Here is a 21,464-nt window from a genome sequence, read left to right as displayed (position 1 = left end):
GTCCGTTAGAACCTGCATATACCCCACATGTCTTCCGGGTAGTATCCCTGTAACTGCTCACTCAGTGGTCACTTTAAACATGCTTATTATATATAAGGCACCATGCTAAAAAAAAAAAGAAAAAATCCAGGTATGTAATTAGAAAACAAAAACCTGATGCAGACTCTGTTCTCATAGAACTTGTGTTCTATTGGAAAGATACACATTATACACAAACGTAAGAACATGAATATAAATCTTGTTAAATGCTATGTAGGAAAAGAATAGAGGCTGTGAGAGAACAAAATATGTGCTCACTGATGGAAACTGGGACTATAAAGAAAAGTGTAAGAAAAGAAAGTCGAATTTACCTCTAGCCTCAAACATAATCATATAAACATTTTTTGATGTATTTTCTTCCAGGCTGTGTGTGTGTGTGAGAGAGAGAGAGGAGAGAGAGATGGATGGATGAATAAAGGAATTATATGAAAAATGTATCATATCTGTTTTTGTTTTGTTTTGGTCCCACACACAATACTGTGAGCATTCTTCTGTAACATCCCATAGTTAAACTATAATTTTGCCAATCACCCAATGCTGAACATTTAGATGATTTCCAGTAGTTTGATGTAATATTTGTGTGATAAATGATTGGATGTATCTAAATCATCTCTCCGGTTAGTGTCTTAGGACAAATGTCTACGTCAAGATTGCTGGGTTAAATGGTACAAACAAGTATCTAGATCATATTAATCAATTGCTTTCTTAAAATACTGTACCAAGGAGCACCTTTGTAATTGCTTTGGCTCTTTCCCACTTTTTCTAGTCTGTTTTTCCTCTGCTTCACCTTGTCACACATTTTCAAAGTGTTCAAGCTCATCCTAGAGAACATACATGGGATGAAAATCAGGAGAAAAAGAAGTCATAAAGACAGAATCGTGGAGCTTTAACTTGAACCTGTTGCCCTTATCCTCCCCAAAAGCCTGGTGCTTTCTTCCTTCCTAGTGGGAAAGCAAGCTCAGTGCTCAGCCTCTGGTATTAAACACATGGGTGAGTAGCTTGTCCTCTGGGGATTTAGTTGCCCACCTATATTAAATCAAATGACTTTCCTGGTTCCAGGGCATCGGTTGTAGATAAGTATGTGGAACCTGGTGACCCAGAAATGTTAATTTTCCTCAAATTGGTGAGAAGGTAGTTTCCAAGAGTGATTGACCCACCATGACAACCAGTATGGCTGTTTAATGAACTAGCCTCTTGTGAGGTTCAAATCTGATATTTCTGAAAGCTATGTTAACTTTTTCTTGTTAATACTATATGTGGTCAAATGTAATTTGAACCCCAATAAATCTGAGAAAACTAGACTCTATTATTGGTTCAAGATTTCCAGACATCCCCAAATTGGGAAAATGATGGTATGGCAATGAAAAGTAAAAATTGTATAAATTACCACTGGGATTGCGTTTTTGGTGAGTGATTTTGGCCCCTCTAACAACCCTTGAACAATGCAGAGGTTAATTAGGTATAATTTATAGTCATCCCTCCATACTCCCAGTTCGTCTGCATCCAGATTCAGCCAGCCACAGACTGTGTGGTACTCAAGTATTTTACTATTTTAAAAATATCCATGTTTAAGTGGACCTGGGTACTTCAAACTACATGTTGTTCCAGAGTCAGCCCTGTATTGGCTTTCTGTATTTCACCAGCCTTTGGGGATTATAGTTGGAGTCAGTCTGAAGTCTCAGTTCTTTTTGACTTGAATATTTGTGGCATTTTTTCTCCCTTTGAGCTATCTGGAGGTATTGTTGTAAGAATACAAAGTTCTTTCACTTTTTATTTACAATTTTATGAAGTATTAAAAAATGAGACACAGTCTGTGACCTAAGTGTCTAATAAATAGACTTTAAAAGATACATGGCTGGCTGACTGGCTGGCTGGGTGGCTGGATGAACGAACAGATGGACAGTTGAATGGATAAAGATTTGTGTGGTTAGTAGGTGAGTTGAATGGGTAAAGATTTGTGTGGTTAGGAGGCAATCCAGCTGCTTCCTCAGAAGACTAAAAGTATTAAAACAGTTTCTAGAAGCATCAAGTTTCAGTGATGATTTGAGATGGTAATATTAAAATCTACCTTTCATTTCTTTTCTCTGCTGGCTGTGAAGCCAGCACAGGTGGGATGGAGTGAGAGTGTTGATTGGGGCAGTGCAAATGCATGGGGACAAGCTTCCAGGAATTCATCAATGGTGCTAGTTTAAAAGAAAAAGATATGACACAGGGGAGAAGAACTGCCCTGGGAACCTGAGCTTAACAGGAGATACTGGGACAGTTTAGTGCCTCCAACTGATGTCTCTTGCAGTGATTAATATCTGATCCCATTCCAGATCTGTCAGATTAGCCTGGGTGAAACTAACATACTATGCTTTGGAAGTTAGAACCCTCTAGTCACTTCATAGGATGTAAGAGGAAAGTTTTGGGCACAGTTCCATTTTGGGTACAAAGTGTATTTCCTTATAGGTTCCCTGACCCGTTGCAGGGTCAGAAATCAAAACCCTACTAAGGTCTCCCCAGGACCTGAAGAACTCTGTGCACTGTAGTGAAAAATCAAGAGGAGTCTGATTATCATACTGGGCTGCTGCTGCCAACATGCTTACTCAGTCCCTAAGCTTCCTCAGCACAATTTGAGATGGAAATTTTCCGATCAGAATTTTTCCTATAAGACTAAGAAACTTGGATTTGAGCCCATTGCACAGGCCAGGGTTTTTTTTTTTCCCCCCCTTTTTCCAGTTACTTGACAAGCAGGTTGCCTTTGAGTAGCTCATATGGATGCCTTGATCTAGACATTGGCACATGCTGAAAAGGCAAAACACATCTTCCTCCTTTTGTTTGAACTTTAAGAAGATTAGTCTGCTCACCGTTTTCTCCTGTGCTTGTAAGTCTTCCTGTTTCCTGCCTGTCCCTTTGTCTACCTGAGTCTCTCCTAACGGCTCTTCAAGCCACACAGGCTGGCTTGTGTGGGGTCCTCAACCACCCCAGCCCTTCCTGCTTCCCTGTCCCTCTAAGTCACTTTCCCAGGACCTACGTGACCTGCCTCCAGCCTACATTTTCCAATGATATTTCCCCTGAATTATTTGAATGACTTAATCATAACAACAGTCTTAGATGTATAGCCTTATCCCCATTTCATAAATGAGAAAACTGAGGTCCAAGTCCAGACAGCCTGTCAGGAAGAGGCAGTCCTGAATTTTGTCTTCCCAACTGAAAAGAAATTCTGAGAACACGGTTGTCACATCTTTACTCCTTTAGTTTATGTTACAGAGGACAGTGTAGTGCTTGTGTACAGGTGTTTAGTGCCTGGCTTTTAACCTGAATCTGAGTTGGAGAATAAATTGATTATGTCTCCATAGTTAGGACAGCAGCCAATAACATATTCTTTATGTGGGAGTTTGAACTTGGGGCTCCCTGTTAGCATGTTGAAGCCGGTTTCTCCTACTTCTTCTAGGGTTGAGATAATAGGGCTGATGTCAAAAGTTGTGCTGTATGTTTCTGCAGTCACTTGGAAATTGTACCAGCTCATTAAGAGCACGGCTCATTATTTATTCATTCATCCATCCATTTGTTAATGTGTTTGTTCATTTTACTCTTTAACCATTCAGCAAGTATTGATTGAGCAACTGAAATGTCATTCATACCATATGAGTTGGCATATGATAGCATCCAAATGAAAATGTATATAAAGTGTTATTAATATTGATTATGAAGGGGAGGGGAGAAGTGAGCAAAAAAAAAAAAAGACAATTTAAAAAAGTTCACCACATTGATGATAGGACAAGTATATAAGTGTAATTCCTCCCATATAAATTTCTGTGTGAACTGTGAGAGTTCCGTGAACAGAATAGTTATCAAAATACCAATGATGGTTATCTATGTCTAATGGAACTTTTATTTTTACTATTTATCTTGTCTAATGTATGACAATTTTCAATACTTATATGCATTGTTTACACACTAAAAATTATAAAGCTGTCATTGTGAAAAATAATTCATGGAGTGTCTATTATGTGCGAGGACTAAGTCTCTGGCTATCAATGTACTAAATATTCACCCAAGTTCTTCCTATTTTCTTGGAAGTCCCATTTGTAACTCTTCAAATGAAAATCGGTTTGAGGAGTAGTGAAAAGTGGACACTCTCAAATTCTGTAACAAGAATTCCATTAAAGTTCTCTTACCTGTAGGTTCAAGTGAAAGGGCTTTGGCAATGAGCTTGGCTCTTAGGTTTAGAGCTCCTTTGGTCTTGGGTCTTGGCTTAAACAGTAAGGGTAAGACGATACTTGTGAGCTCAACCTATCATTTCATAAGGGGCCTGGAGAAGGGTCTTGGAGGAGTCAGTGAAAATCAATTGCAATGATGGAAAAGTCATCGAAGAAAAAATGTCTTAAATCCTGTGGGTTGGAGCCAGCGCCTCTGTACAGAAAGGATCTCACCGTCTGTGTTTATTGACACAGAACATACTTTTAATTACCCTGAAGGAATTTCTGGCATGTTTTGCCTATGCCAGTCTTAAAATCTTTAATCAGTAGTTTCATGACAACCAGGCCCACTGGCCATTGGGGCCCCTGGGGGCAGCTGGTCAACGGTAGTGTATTGCAGAGTGGCTATTAGTGACAGAGCAAAAGTATGCTTTATCAGACAGAAGCAGGAAAATGAGATGGCCTTGACTTTGAAAAGTTTGGCATGTCTTGTGTCTGAGAAGCCTGGGTTTCCTTCCCAGTTATTGACCATGATCTAAGCAACCTCCATAACCTCTATTTTTTGTATATTGAGGGTAAACTTTGGTAAGATGATATAAGCCAGAGTTTGAGCAACTAATCAAGCCATCAGCTTTATTGCTTAACAACTAGTGACTTGGAAAAAAAAAAAAAAAAAATGAATTTACCTTCCAAATACAGGCCCGGGAAAATGTAGACTTTTTTGTGTTAATCACAAAATATTTTAAGAAAAGTGCTATAATAGGAAAAGCAGGATGATGGTGTCACATCATAAAGCCATCTTAATCCATCAAATAACTTGAGGGGAAGCCATAGCCCAAGGTGAATGTGAAGGCACCAAAGACATTGTTTCCTTGATTTTTATCTCTTTGTTCTTGAATCCCTTAGTTGAATCCTCTCACCAAGATGTAAAAGCAATCAATAGCACTAAATACTGTCTTTTATTCATCTCTCCGGGTTTAACTCCAGATGAGATTTCTCTTTTTCTCCCTACATAGAAATGCCCTTTTCCCTGTCTCTTGTCACAGCTGTCCTAACCAATCCGCATATAGGCTAAGTTTTACTTTTTGACGTAGATGGCAAAGGTGAAGAACTTGGCACCTTGAAACCTGAATAGGAATCTCAAGGTGTCTTTGGCACAACATATTGAGCCCCCATTTGTGGAGCTACCAAGAGTGTCTCTGTCCTATTTAGTGACATAATGGCCCGCTGATAATCCTTTTTGCTTGCACAGAAAGGTTTCTCAGTCTATTTCATAGGGACATTCACTGAATGCCAAGGGAATTGCCAAGCTTATAGAGAAGTGAGGCCATTGGAAATGAATCCCTTTTAACCATCAAAACAACTGGGCAGATAGTTCCATGGATGTCCTTGGTGTACCAAGACTAATTATCAGTTTTAAACAGTCCCCTTTCCTCCTACCTTTCAAACTAGTCTTCCAGTAAACCAACTTGGCTAACCAGGTTGTTATGTCAGTGGCCAAATTTTAGGCAAGGAAGGAGTTACTGAAATAATAACCCCCTCTTATATTTCTGATGGGATTTTATATTTCTGCAAAGTATTTTCTCAACTCTTACCTATGTGGCACAAATTTGGAGAGCAGGTTTTATTTTGTCTCATCTTCTCAGTGAGAAAACAGACCCAGTGGATTTCATCAACTTGTCCATGATGGTGTGGCTGGTTTGTAGTGGAGACATGACTGAGGTCCAGAGATTCTATTCTGATTCCGAAAACAGAGCTCTTTCCCGTGAGATTAGAATACTTAAATAAATCAAGCTTCATTGAACTCTTAAGTAGATGAAATCTTGCAATCTGGGGAAAGGGTGTTCATTTTGCAAGACATTGGCCACCTTCATCCTTAGCATGGGGTTGTTTGGGTAGAGCAACGTGGCATATTACCCTTTGATTGTTGGTCTTGGTTGTGGGGTTTCTCATTCCTAAGGCTATTTATTGTTACTATTGCCACATGGGCAGGTTTGGGCCACACTCCTGGCCAGTGGTGAAAGAGGTTAGAGTTTGGTGATTATAAAGATGTGGCGCAGTCAGTGGATTTCGTTCTATTTCAAGTCTGAATATAGCACTCAAACATCTAACTCACAAATAGCTGCCATATGGGACAAATAAGAAAATAGATAAGAAAGACAATGAATTCATCACTACTGAAACCATCCTTATCCCCTAGAAACATAATCCAAGGGCAGGGAAGTTAGATTTACTGAGTGGTCTTTACATGCTAAGTACCTTTTTTGCTTCCTTTACATTTAATTCTGTGAGCAGTGTATTCTTTATTAAGAAGCTGGGCTCAATAGTTAAATCCTCTAAGTACCATGAATGTGGGCAAACTCCACAAGATGGTGAGGGACAAGGGAGCCTGGGGTGCTGCCATCCATGGGATTGCCAAGAGTCGAACATGACTTGGAGACTGAACAACAACAACGCAATCACAACAATAAGAGTAACCACCTTCTAAGGCTGTTTAAGGATCAAGTGAGATAGTATTTGTACAACGGTTAGTTCAGTACCTGACATAGATTGAACATTCATTAAATGGTTGCTTGGTTGTCTTTAGTATTTCTAGAAGCCTTAAATGATCCTAAGTGTTATTTGCTCTGGGCCAAACATTCTTTCTGCCCTCCAAGTCCCTGGAGTTCAGAATTATACTAAAAAGTATACTCAAAGGATTAAGAGCCCTGACTCTGAAAAACACTGAATTTGTCTCTGGACTCCATCCCTCACTAGTTCTACGACCTTGGGCAAGTTATTGAACCCCTCTCAGCCTAGGTGTCTCCTCCTTCAGTTCTCAGTTCAGTTCAGTTCAGTCGCTCAGTTGTGTCCAGCTCTTTGTGACCCCATGAATCGCAGCATGCCAGGCCTCCCTGTCCATCACCAACTCCCGGAGTTTACCCAAACTCATGTCCATCGAGTCAGGTGATGCCATCCAGCCATCTCAACCTCTGTCGTCCCCTTCTCCTCCTGCCCCCAATCCCTCCCAGCATCAGGATGAGTCAACTCTTCTCATGAGGTTGCCAAGATATTGGAGTTTCAGGTTCAGCATCAATCCTTTCAACGAACACCCAGGATTGATCTCCTTTAGGATGGACTGGTTGGATCTCCTTGCAGTCCAAGGGACTCTCAAGAGTCTTCTCCAACACCACAGTTCAAAAGCATCAATTCTTTGGCACTCAGCTTTCTTCCCAGTCTAACTCTCACATCCATACATGACCACTGGAAAAACCATAGCCTTGACTAGACATACTTTTGTTGGCAAACTAATGTCTCTGCTTTTAAATATACTATCTAGGTTGATCATAACTTTCCTTCCAAGGAGTAAGAATGAGGCTAACAATGCTTAACTTCTTAAGGTTGCTGTGAGTATTAAATATGTGTTACAGTGTATATAATATGCTCAGGACAGTGCCAAATACGTAGCATGTAATAAAGACTAAATCACGTTAGATTGTCTTTTCACTAATATTACTTCAGTTACCTAACTGTCCTAAAGCAAAATCATTGCTGTCAAATGACGGTTGTTTTGATTACAAAACAGAAACAGGTTAATAACCCAACCTTAACCTTTGATCTAGTACCAGTTCTGGCTAGTGGTGATTGGTCTCTTTTAAATAATAAATATAAGCTCATAAAATAATAAATGGAATCTTATGAGAGACTTAGCCAACTGCTCGTCTCTTCTAAATATGAGATAAAACATTAAGAAATGAAAATCCATTATCTACTTTAGATACCATCAATAGGATAGTTTTTAAAGGTAATAGCTTTGAGATACTAAAAAATTAATAATAGATTAATTATAAGCCTCTTTCTATATTAGTGGCATCTTGAAGCTTTCTTATTAAGACTTAATTTTGTTAGTTTTGAAAAAACCTTCTTTATTTTTAGTACTTCTTATTTTGCCTGATTCATAGATTCTGCTAGAGTATAATCTTATAACTCTGAACACTTCAAGAGAAAGGGTGCCTCCTCTCATCAGTGAGATGACTTCTGTTTCTGAGCGCATCTAACTACTTATAAGTTGTTCTGTGTATCAGAGTGGCCTGTCTTTTTCACCATTGCTCCTAGCCCCACAGTATGAAACCTTACCTCAAAAGCTTAGTCCTGGGCACATGATCCCTCTTTAACTATAAGAGAATAGCTCGCCTAACCACAAACTTCTCAAAACTCCCTAGATGCCATATGACTGTTGTTTTTTACTCTTATGTTAGTAGAATCACTTGACGTGTTCCTTAAACACAAATTTCTGGCGCCCCACCCCCAGAGTTTCTAATGGAATAGGTCTGGGATGGGGCCTAAGCATTTGCCTTTTTTTTTTTTTTTTTTTAAGCATTTGCTTTCTAAGGATTTCCCAGGAGGTGCTGTTGCTGGTGGTTCACAGCAACGTTTTGATAACCACTCCTCCCCAAAACCCAAAGGCAGTGCGCTTCGTGTTAAGGAGGCTGAAGCCCAGAGAGGTTTTGTAGTGTTGGTGGTGTCCCTTCAATAGCCTGGATTTTGACAGGCCAAGAGCAACCTCACAGAACGAGACTAGAAGGGGCCTGGGGAGTCTGTAATGCACCTGTGTACGTTAACAAACACTGTCGCTTCACTGCCTCCTGGAGTCTGGATCTGAACCCCGTGTTTGTCACAGGCCCCAAGGGAGAACCCAAGACAGAGAATAGTGGCACAATAATGAAGCATGAATTATCCAGATGAAATCACCTATGGAAACAAAGGTATTAGTATTATTATTTATACCTACTCTTCTTAATAAAATAGCCATATGGAAGTGTCAGACAGTTCCCATTGCTTAAAAGTTGTGCTATGGGACTCAAATCCATTAATTCACATTCAGAAAGCAAAGTGTAGATAGGAAGCATCGTTGAACTTACTATTTTATAGTAGAACTAAGAATGTGTTTTGATGAGATGTGTTGGTATCTGGCAAAGACAAATAATTATTAGCCAAGAAATGACCAGAAAGGGATTAGATAAGAATAGACCCTGCTTTAGAGACGCTAGAGATGTATGTCAAGTAGGCTAGTGAACCAGATGAAGAAGAGAGTTGGGGTCAGCAGACAAAGACAATGTGGGCTTCTTAATTTGTGTATGATGAAGAATGAAGCATCTTACTCAATGGGTAATTTTGAATTAGAAAGCAGATCTAGAAATCACTATGTGGGAAAGACAGTATCTTCCAACCTGTATTAAATATTTGGAATCCCGTTTATTATAACCCCTAAATAGTCCCACCTGATTTGGAGGACATAGCATGAGGACTTTTGCTGGCTTGTTTTTATTTGTTTCTTGAAACTGTTCAGGGAGACCCTTTAGCTTTATAGCCTTGACATGTGGCTGCATTTTGGGGGCCCTGGAAAATAAAATTTAGTACAAAAGAACTATTTTTATTTAAGAAAAAAGAATCATCAGAGATTTTCCCTTGAAGTGGAGTTTGTAACAGATGTAGGTAAGAACTCTGAGACAGAGTGAAGAGGAAGACAGAAGAGTCCCTTTTGAGAAAAAGAATGGGGAAAGAAGAGTTTCCAAATAAATATTTGTTATAGGGAAATGAAACAGAAAAGGTGGTCAATGACTTAGTAGGAGAAGAAAGCAAGTTGTATATTTATGTGTATGTATATATGTTTATGCATATTCTCCATCAGTCTATAAATAAGGATGTGTCAGGCATTGGTGTCCTAAGGAAATTAAACAACCTTAGCTTTATACATTGATATAAACTCCATACAAGTTAAATTCCTTAATGTGTTTTCTTAAAATAAGATAATAAGAGGGCAGGGTTTGTTTTTAAACAATACCTTGAGGGTATTTGTGATGTGAGGTAGAGTTCAGCTCTTTCATTGCTCTAGAAAAATTTACACTTTTCTGTCTGACTTATTTGAATAACAGGTATATTTCAGTATGGGGCTTCCCTGGTGGCTCAGAGGACAAAGTGTCTGCCTGCAATGCAGGAGACCCCGGTTTGATCCCTGGGTTGGGAAGATCCCCTGGAGAAGGAAATGGCAACCCACTCCAGTATTCACATATTTCATTGTAATATCAGTGTACGTTTTTATCATTCCTACCAACCAAATCACGTTTTCAGTGCATTCTAATACAGTATTGATTGGAGGGAGGGCTGAGTTTTATTTGGTTTCTCCTCAGTGATAGTCCTTTAATGAGATAAGATTAGATGAACTTTGAATAGATTTCCCCGAAGCTTCCAGCTTTTATGCCTTCTTTACCTCCTCTGAGAAGGAAGGAAGGAAAGGACTGAAGTATTTGGTTGTTTGGTCATGTTTTTGGGTCTGTATCATGTTAGACTCAAAATTTCCAAGAGCACTAAAGCTGCAAGTGAGAAAGCCATGGTTCAGAGTGAAAAGATTAAGTGTTTGTTTGGAGGGAAAATTGCAAGGATGAATACTGGCTTTTTACCATATCTCATCAAGTCCACATGTTGCTGAAAAGCACTTTCAAAGTAAGAAGACTGTGCCCTTTCAAAATGCGAAGGTGTTAAGGTTCGAAAATAAGCATAAGGTATGAAATGAATGTGTATGTGTGTATTAACATAACGTAAGTGCCATGCAAGGCATTATTTTCACAAGTTAAGCTACTTTCTTCAGAAATGGACTCTGTTAGAATTTGGTTAAGATTGCCTTGAGTTTTCAATGACAGGTTAAAATCATGTAATAGCAGTATAGGGCCTAAAGTCATGTGTTGCAATCTTTGATTGCCTTATTTCTCTTTGTGCTCCAAAGAGAAATAAGACTTTAAGATGTAGCAGCAGATTGGCATGAAGGGAGGCTGCCATTCGTCCCTTCCTTTACTCAGCATGTACTGAGCATTTACTGTGTGTTGTGCTTTGTACTGGGGATGCAGAAGTATAGTAGATGCACCTAGACTCTTCTGTTAAAGGAACTCATGTCCTCATGGGAGACACAGACAGGACAACAGGTGGTTATTATGTAGTCTGAGAAGTTCTGTGATGGGGGGAAGACAAGGCACTGTGAGATGATGGAGGAGGGCTCATGAAGGAGGAGATGGCTAAACTGGGGCCTGATGGATGAGGAGGAGGAAGGTGCAGGGAAGAGAGATGAAGTGCTCCACGTGGGGATGATGGTATGGGTCAGAAGATAAAGGGGTTAGTCCTACCTGACTTAGTAGTTTGTTGACTTCAGAAAAAAGTCCATCTTGGAGATTTAGTTTCCTTATCTTCCTGTGGGTACTGGGTTTGGGGGGTGGGGGGGGCAGGTGGTAGTGATAATGGATGTGGCAAAGATGGTGGCCCTGATTGGTAGGGGGAGGAAAAAGGAGGTGAACAATAGCCATTCACATTTCCTGAGCACTTATTATGTGCCATGTTTAAGCATACTAAAGAATTTCTATACATTAATTACCAACTTGAGTTTTATAATCTCTAGATAAGGTGAAAGTGAAAGTGAAGTTGCTCAGTCATGTCTGACTTTTTGTGACCCCATAGACTGTAGCCTTCCAGGCTCCTCAGTCCATGGGATTTTCCAGGCAGGAATACTGGAGTGGGTTGCCATTTCCTTCTCCAGGGGATCTTCCCTAGATAAGGTAGGCATCCTTATTATCTCTGTTTTACAGGTGAGAAAAATGAAGTTTAGAAAAGCTATGTGACTTGCTTAAGGTCATCCTGCTAGTAAGTGGAAAAGCCAGGATTTGAAAACAGAAGTTGACTCTAGAGTCTGCATTTTCTACTATTACTATGTTGTTCATAATCTAACTTTTTCACAGGGATGATATAGAAATGAGTGCAGCAGTTTATTTCAGAGAGATTTTTAAACAGCATGGAACTCTGTGCTGCATTGTACATGTTGAGCTGAGCATGAGTCCTGAGCTTGGTAGCTAACCTAGAATAAAAAGTAAAAATAGTTTTAGCCATATGTGGGCTTCAGTTACTTGTCTTGTTAGCAGCCCCTTTTAATTCCATGGATTCAGCACATTAGTAGTCAAAAGTGGCATTCCCTAGGGGATATTTTTTGAAGCAACTGAACATTAGATGAGCTGGACCATGGATTTGCTCCCAGATGACAACTGTTTTGTTAGAAAGTCCTCAAACATTTCTGAGATCGTTAATTTCTGTTACTCACTCCATGTGCCTCTATGACTGCTTGGCACAAAGTGAAAGGGAGGCTTGGCAGTTCTCCAGTTCTTTTCAAGGTCTCGGCTTCTCATAGGGATAATTCAGAGCCCCAAATGTATTCTAAAAAAAAAACATCTCTGGACTACCTGGTTGACATAAACACACACACACACACACACACACACACACACGTGTATGTGTGTGTGTATGTATATATATATATTTAAAGTCACTTGGTCATGTCTGACTCTTTGCGACCCCATGGACTACACAATCCATGGAATTCTCCAGGCCAGAATACTAGAATACTGGGGTGGGTAGCCTTTCCCTTCTCCAGGGGATCTTCACAACCCAGGGATCAAAGCCAGGTCTCCCACACTGTAGATGGATTCTTCACCAGCTGAGTCACCAGGGAAACCCATATATATATATATGAGAATATGTGTGTATAAACATATACATATACACACATATTCTCATATACCTATGAGAATACATATATATTCTCAACCTTGCCTCTACTTTTTTGCCAGATAGACTCTCTTCCTGTCACTTCAGTGTCTGACAGCCATTGTGTTGTTGTGAACTTAGGACTGTCTGCGCTAGTGACACAGAAGCAGCCCATGTTGCTGGCCAATGCATTAGCCACCATTGGGAAGAATTGAGCAAGTTCAGAGAGAGGCAGTTGTAAGCTCTTTGGGCACAGAGAGCATACCTCCACTCTAAAGGGAATGGCTGGTTGTAATCTACACTAGGGAGATCTGCAGTGAACTAAAATAATGAATTCTTCTGCATCATAGTTGAATTCCAGAGGCTAATTGTTAGTTTAAGTCCTGCTTGAGGCCCCAATGGGGGGCAGGGTGGGGGGGTTTCTTTTGGAAGCTTGATTGAGCTAATGTGAAAGGTGAGGCTATAATTCAGATATACTAGTGAAATGCAAACAGTTTCATGTATTAATGGTCACTAATGACCTGTAATCAAGCTATGATTTGTTAGGTTAAAGATGCAATTAGTTTATTTGTTAGGAGAAGGCAATGGCACCCCATTCCAGTGCTCTTGCCTGTAAAATCCCATGGATGGGGCAGCCTGATGGGCTGCAGTCCATGGTGTCGCTAAGAGTCGGACAGGACTGAGCGACTTCACTTTCACTTTTCACTTTCATGCATTGGAGAAGGAAATGGCAACCCACTCCAGTGTTCTTGCCTGGAGAATCCCAGGGACGGGGGAGCCTGGTGGGCTGCCGTCTATGGGGTCGCACAGAGTTGGACACAACTGACGCGACTTAGCAGCAGCAGCAGCAGTTTATTTGTTCAGGGGTGTAAATGGAAGAATTTATCAATCTGCTGATTGCTGTTCTCCGTTGGAAACGGTGGACAGGAGCATAGTCTGGAGCTGTGGGACCTCGGGATGCCACTGTCTGTCGCTGAGATTCTCCCAGCTCCAGCCCCTCTTGGATCTACCATCTTTGTGAAATGGGATGAAGAGAGTACTCTTCTGGCACCCTCTCTCTGTGACTTTTTCTCTTGCTAAGCAAGCCCCTGCAGTAGTAATTTTTCTCTTTTTTGCTCTGCTCTTGTCCCAAGCTTCTACTAGCTGATTTTCTCGAAGTAGTACTATTTGTTCAAACATGTAACGCATAAATATTGAGAGCCAGTTATGTTCCAAACACTGCCCTAAGCCTTAAGGTTTGTAATGATTTTTAAGAGAGTCTTGTCTCAACCTTTGCAAAATTTACAATCTCTCTGTAGGTATCTTTAAAATTTTCTGTGACAGTAACTACTCCCTGCAGTGCTTATCACCAAAACCCCTCAATGAAAACTCTCTTGGTATGAAACAGATGCTCTGTTGAGATAGGCATCTTTGAGAACAAGGCACTTTGATCTTTTGGGGGTACATCAAAATTGGCACTAGAGATTTTAAGGGATTAGAATGACTCCTTAGAAAAGATAGACCTGGTATCTTCCCTAGTCTTTTATTTAACCCAAGGAAGTAAATACATATAAATCCTTATGGGAGACCATGACATTAAAATGTAAAATCTTTTCATCCTTAATCAGGTGAAAACACTGTTCCACTTGACATGCAACCACAGAGCAACAATGATGCAGGTTATCCTGGGGAGGCACTGGCTCACTTGAGAGCATGCTGAGACAGTGGGAATGATCGCACTCCCATAGCACATGACTTCTTTTTAAATTAATTTTTATTGCAGTATACTTGCTTTACAATGCTGTGTTAGTTTCTACCATACAGCAAATCAATCCGTCATACATATACGTATAGCCCCTCCTTTTGTATTTTCTTCCTATTCAGGTCACCACAGTGCTTTCAGTAGAGTTCCCTGTGCTATACCATATGTTCTCATTAGTTTTCGATTTTATACATAGTATCAATAGTGTATATGTGTAAATTCCAATGTCCCAATTCATCCCACCTCCCTTTTCCCCTTTGTATCCATACATTTGTTCTCTATGTCTCTATTTCTGCTTTGCAAAAAAGATTATCTATACCATTTTCTAGATTCCACATATATCCATTAATATATGTTATTCGTTTTTCGGTTCGTGACTTACTTCACTGAGTATGACACAGTCTAGGTCCATCCACGTCTCTACAAATGATCCAGTTTCACTCCTTTATGTGGCTGAGTAATAATAGTCCATTGTATATATGGACTACATCTTCTTTTATCCATTCCTCTGTTGATGGCCATTTAGGTTGTTTCCATGTCCTGGCTGTTGTGAATAGTGCTGATGTGAGCATTGGGCCATAGCACATGACTTCTTTGCTCATCAAAACTAATCACATTCACTTGCAATTTACTCATCCCAAAGGACTATCAATCTCCTCCCCTCAAAGGTGCGAACTTGTGTCTCACTCAGCATTTATCCTAGAATCTAAAACAGTGCCTGACGTACAATGAGTATGCTCAGTAAATATTTGTTGAATAAAATCCAGACACAATGATGAGAGCTTGAAAATTAGTAGTAGCATTTGTGATTTTGTGAAATAAAGCAAAATTACTTGATAACAATGATCTTAATAATTAGTACTAGTAAAGCATTAGCACTTCTAATAGCATAGCTGACTTCTTTGGCATAAGATTATTTTTCACATCCCTTTTATGTTCACTTCCACATAATACCTATTTCAGTGTACTAATGACATATTTGATAAAAGGAATTTCCTATATCTTTGGCCTAGCAGTGACATTTCTTACACTCATCACAAGGGTGACCAACCACATTTCTGATGTGAAATGACATATCCTTCAGAATCCAAAGAGGAGCTTTAATGTTCAGGAAAGTCTTGGCAATAGATAGGTGGATCGTGTGGTCATTTTTCCCTTGATTTATTCAGTAGATGTTTTGGGAGGCACTTGTATGCCTGGCATGGGGTTAGGTGCCAGGAATGTGGAGTAACAAGGCCATCTGATGAAATACATTAGCAACAGACTAACAAAGATAAATGTACAACTGTGACAAGCACTGCAGAGGAAGAGTTTGTGGTGCTATGAGAGTGACCTGGACAGGGTAGGCATCTCAGGTGAAGAGGTGAATGGGCTAGATCCCAAAGCCTTAGTAGGAGTTAACTGTGTTGAAGAGCAGAGACAAAGATGTATTAACATGTGCAGTAGTAGCAGCAAAAAGAATGTGCATTCAAAGAAGTCAAAGAGGCCCCCTGTGGCAAGGTGGGCATTGGACGGAAGCCTGATCTTGCAGGACCTTGAGGGCATATGAGGCCTTTATTGTTTTTTATCCCAGGAGTCAAGCAGAATGTTAAAATGTAGAGAAGATGGGGAGCTGTGACCAAATTTGTTTTTCAAAAAGATCATTCTGGCTGCATTGTAAGGGACAGAATGGAAACGATCTGGAATAGATTTACGGAGACAGGTGATTTTGTCATATGAAACTGACACAGAATCTACATAATGTATCCCATGTTAGGCAGTCCCCAGTATAAAGCAAGTACCCTTCCAAGAGATTGGAGATGAGCTCCCCCAAGGTATAATATAGACCTCTTCAAGTCTCCTCTGTGTCAGTGCACACGCTCACCCAGATATAAATTAGCATCGTGGATGCAGAGTGTCGCATTAGCACCCGGTTTCCCATTCAGCTGATGTATCACTTGAGCATCCTTCCTTTGTACTTTCCCCTTCACCTTCAAAGGCTGTTCTCAGGTCTTATTTTCCTTCCCAGAAATGTGAGATTGGTTTTATGCTGTTGCTATTAGAGTCATCCCTCACTTAGGGTCTCATCCGCTGGGGCTTTGTGCCTGTTTGTCAGGAACTTCGAGCATATATTAAGACATTATACAGGGAGGAAGCTCTATTTTGACAATGATTATGCCTATTATCTCTTTTAATATATGTAAATTGCTGTGGAGAAACAAACCATTTTATGCCACTTGAATCCTTTTCAGGGAAGTCTGAATCCTTTTTGTGTAGCTTAGATGTATTACTATCATTTTCCCTTCACGGAGTTGAATAAACACACTTAAATCAGACCTTTGTTAGTGTACCCTCTTGTACTGTTGCCCTAATAAATTGTTGTGAGTTTAGTCTTTGAAATCCATATTTGGTGACATTTGCAAATTCCTCTGTAGTCACTTCCAGAATTGAAATTATTGGGTCAACTCAGCAGTCAGTCAACATGTGTGTTATAGGTGCCAACTGTTTTTGGGATACAGCCGTGAATAAAGAATAATACTACCTTTAAGAAGCTTGTAGTCATTGCCCACTGTTGTCCTGGAATTTATAGAAGAGCAAGGGCAGAAGGTTAGAGTGATGCATGTGGTAATGAATTAGAGTTGGAGACATCAGAAAGAACTCCTATTTAACTTTTTATAGATACAAGTGGGGGCTTCCCATGTAACTCAGCTGGTAAAGAATCTGCCTGCAATGCAGGAGACCCTGGTTCGATTCCTGGGTTGGGAAATTCCCCTGGAGAAGGGATAGGCTACCCACTCTAGTATTCTTGGGCTTCCCTGGTGGCTCAGATGGTAAACAATCTGCCTGCAATGTGGGAGATGTGGATTTGATCCCTGGGTTGATAAGATCCCCTGGAGGAAGGCATGGCAACCCACTCCAGTATTCTTGCCTGGAGAATCCCATGGACAGAGGAGCCTAGTGGGCTACAGCCCAAGGGATTGCAAAGAGTCAGACACGACAAAGCACAGGAGAGCACAGATACACATGATTGCATAAGAAAATAGTTATAATTATGTGAACATATATGGATTTGCATACCTACCTATATTTCTTTCTGTGTCAATGGGGAGAGCCTGAAAGAAATGACACCCCTGTAGCAAGAGGCACAGCTGGCACCCAGATCTTGATTTCTGAAACCATTCTCCAATAAAAGGAATAGGAATCCTTCGAGAAATATCTGACTTAGGGACTGGAAAAGGAAATAGACGAGATGTCAGAGTCTCTTAGTGCCAAAATGGAAGGAAGTGCTCAAAAAAGAAAAAACAAAACAAAACAAAAAACGTACATTGATGAGAATATGTCAACAGGAGCCAACTGGAGGAGTTCCCAATGGCTCAAGTGGAATAATTATAGAAAAAATAGACTAGTATTGGACTATATTGCAAAGTATAAAATAAATGTCCATGAATCCATACTGATATAAAGAAAGAAAGAAGTACATGAGCAAATGGAAGAGAAGAGAAAAATCTCCCCTGTAGAATGCCAAATAAATTATATAGATGACTCAGACTCAAGGGCATCATTCCCCATTTCTTAAGTGTGGACCACACATAGTCTTCTCTCTACAGAGTGAAGTTTAGGAAGGTGGGGAATGAGGACAGGCAGCTAACTTTACAGAGGAGAAATCTGACAAATTTTAAATCAGCTAGTGATCAAAGTCTGCTGAAACAGTCATAAACTATGTTAATAGGATGTGATGAAAATGGCACTTAACCTCTGTGATCTTCTGTCAGGAGAAAAACATGAGACAAATTCCAGTAGAGGGGCAATATACAGTATCCTCGATCATATTCCTCAAAACTGTGAAGGTCACCAAAGGCAAGGAAAGTCTGAGAAACTGTCACAAAAAGAGCCGAAGAAATCATGACAGCTAAATGTAACAGTATCCTAGAAGGGATCCTGGACCAGAAAAAGGACATTAGGTAAAAACTGGGAAAATAGGAATTAAGCTATGGACTTGAGTTAATAGTAATATATCCATACCGGTGTATTAATTATAACAAATGTCCTATACTAACATAAGATGTTCATAATAGGGAAAACTCTGCAAGAGGTATATGGGAATTCTCTGTGCTATTTGTTTAATTTTTCTGTCAATATAAAACTTTTTAAAAATTAAAGAAAAAGAAGCTTGTAGTTTAGTGAGGGAATCCACTAAGCTGACGGGCAGTTGTAATGCAGTATGATGAAGGAGGACGTATAGAGTGATGGGGAGAAACAGTGGGGCATCTTACTGGTCCTTCAAATCCTGACTTGACCATTTTAGACAGTTTACTCGACCATCTGATCTCATTTCCTCATCTCTAAAATGGTGATATGGGGACCTCCCTGGTGGACCAGTGGTTAAGACTCCACGCTTCCACAGCAGGGAGTGCAGGTTCAATCCCTGGTCAGGGAACTAAGATCCCACATTCTGTGCTGCTTAGTCAAAAAAAGAAAGAAAGAACTCCACTACAACATTTGTAGCATGTAACAGATTTTAAATAAATAAATAAAACGATGATAAAACCTTCCGTGAATCAATAATACACTTCTAAGTCAAACTACAGGAGCTCAAATTCCCAGCTGTAGAGCTAGATGATTTACTCAATCTATCTGGGCTTTAGTTCCTTATCAGTCGGTAGGATAATAACAGTACCTACCTCAGAGAATTGTCCTGAGGTCTGGGATAATACCTGTGAAATACTTAGAACCAGTTTTGGCATACTGTACTAGATAAATATAGGTTTCTACGGCTGCTGTCAACTTAAGGATCTATGGTGAAGACTCTAGAGTAATCATGGAGAGTGCCTGGCACATGCCTGCCATGTCATAAACCCTCTAGTGGTGGTGGTGGTGGTGAGGGTGGTGAGGGTGAGGGTGAGGGTGGGAAGGAAAAGGTGCTGGGGGCCAGGAGAACGCCCTTGCTTTGAATCCTACACACCAGACACAGTGGTTTTCCTCGACTCTAAACTGAGAACAGGATAGGAGTTGAACTGACACAAGGAAGGTGATGGATACGGGCTACAACAGCAAGAACAAAAGTCCAGAAGCCAAAGGAAGCAGGGCACCTTTAGAGAACTTTACAGGGTTGAAAATGGCTGGGGTGTGGACCCTTAAGGAGGGAGAAAGAGGAGAGGTAAAGTGGGGCTAGCATTATGTCAGGAACTGAAGGCTAGGTTAAGGATTTAGGACCCATTTATCCTTGGGTCAACATAAAATATGTGCTCTTAGGCTCACTCTGGCTATTGTTGGGAAAAAAATAGGTTGGAGGTAGATCATTTAGGAAGCTATTTCAGTTCTACAGGTGAGATATCATGACAGGGACTCTGGAAGTAGAGTTTAAAGAATTTGAAGTACAACAAGAGACGTTCCTGCCAACAGTTTGTTAGTGTGTGGGAAGGAGGAACAAAGATCCGAGGAGACCAGAGAAGAAGACAGAGTTTTATTTGCCGGACATTTTGGAATATTTTAATATACTTTTGAAATTGTTATCTCATGGTCATGATAATTCTGTAAAATAGATGAAGCGAGCAGAACCACTTCCAAATCAGAGAAGAATGCAGAGGCTTTGAGAAAGTAAGAATCACGTGGTTAGTTGTGGCCCAAAAGGACAATGAGATTATATCTTTTAACTTGTACCTTTTTTCTCTCTTGTGAGAGAACACCAATGACTTTTCTGGTCTTATAGTCCATTACGAAGTGCCCCCCAACCCCCCACCCCCACCCTTTTAGGAATGGATAGAGTAGAATCTGAGCTCCTTGGGACCACATTTCCCTTGGGACTATTTAAAACCTAATCTCGTGTACTCCAGTACTTCTGAGGGCAGGGGGACAGTTTCACAATCTCTCTTATGATAAAGTAGTTTGATTGCAAGCCCCTAGGTTTATAAATAACTAGGTTTATGTACATAAATAACTAGGTTTATGTACTTCGCCAAGAATAATGTTCAGTACACTACCAAGTGTCATTGAATAGCTAATAAAAATAATGAAATCAAGACCCAACTTGGTCATTATTCATAGCTGACACCTGGATAATTTTTAAGCATCAGGACAAAAAAGTCTGCATTTAAAAATTATTTTAACTGAATTTGCCAATTGAGAGTCGAGGAGCCAGACTTTCTAAGAGTCAGTACTTGGTTGTAGGACAATTGGGAAATGCAAACAGTGCATTTAACCTGGGCTTTTCTTTTCCTTTTGGGAGGGAAAAGGAGGCAGAGTCAGTTGGAAAGAATAGTTCTTTTAAAAATGCTGCAATGATACTTCACATGTATCTTTTACCCAAGCGTAGTTAATGCTGCCTTTTGGATGAGATGGACCCCAAGTAGAATTGGTACTAGTGAATAATTAAAGAGCAGAGAGAGGACTACACACATTCTGATAGAGAAGGTGTTACTGCCTCTAACTTCTGCTTTGAGTTTTGATTTTTATGTTATAGGGAGAAAAAAAAGACCTTGAAAAAATCCTCTCTCATCTTTAAAAATCTCAGCTCAAATTCCATATTTCCCCCAAAGTCTCCTTGACTATGTCATTTCTTCCGAACCCCAGTATCAGGGATTCTAATTCGTAATGCTTATAAAATAGCATATTGGCCACTATTATTTAATGCATATCTGCCTTGTTTCTATTTCTGGTTGTAGCCTCCTTGAGGGTAGACTTTATATCTTTCCCTCTAAAGGGATTGATGCATCAGGTCAGGGACACATCTGGTTCTTTTATGACTTTAGTTTCATCGGAGTGTTTCACATGTTATAGACATTCAGTGAATAATTTTAAATGAAAAGTTCTAATATTTCAGCATCATTTATAGCTCTGATTTTTATGTTACATATACCATACTGGTGATTGAAAAGGCAATTTATTTTTTATTTTTAATTAGAGGATAATTACAGTATTGTGATGCTTTCTCCCATACATCAACATGAGTCAGCCATAGG

General features: G+C 40.0%; 1 protein-coding gene across 25 annotated transcripts in view; it reads left to right on the top strand.

The window, feature by feature from the left end:
- PPP2R2B (protein phosphatase 2 regulatory subunit Bbeta) overlaps nt 1-21,464 on the top strand; it is a 705,283-nt gene that overhangs the window by 405,290 nt on the left and 278,529 nt on the right. Inside the window, exon 2 of one of the 25 annotated variants that reach the window (XM_055557574.1) lies at nt 8,884-8,968. The exons of the other annotated variants lie outside the window; for them this stretch is intronic. Within the exon in view, the coding sequence (XP_055413549.1) occupies nt 8,932-8,968 (37 nt within the window). The 5' untranslated portion in view covers nt 8,884-8,931. The remainder of the gene's footprint in view (nt 1-8,883; nt 8,969-21,464) is intronic. 25 annotated transcript variants of the gene reach the window in all.

This window comes from Bubalus kerabau, chromosome 1 (genome assembly GCF_029407905.1).
Source record: "Bubalus kerabau isolate K-KA32 ecotype Philippines breed swamp buffalo chromosome 1, PCC_UOA_SB_1v2, whole genome shotgun sequence".
NCBI classification, from domain to species: Eukaryota; Metazoa; Chordata; class Mammalia; order Artiodactyla; family Bovidae; genus Bubalus; species Bubalus kerabau.
This window is presented reverse-complemented; position numbering and strand designations above follow the sequence as displayed.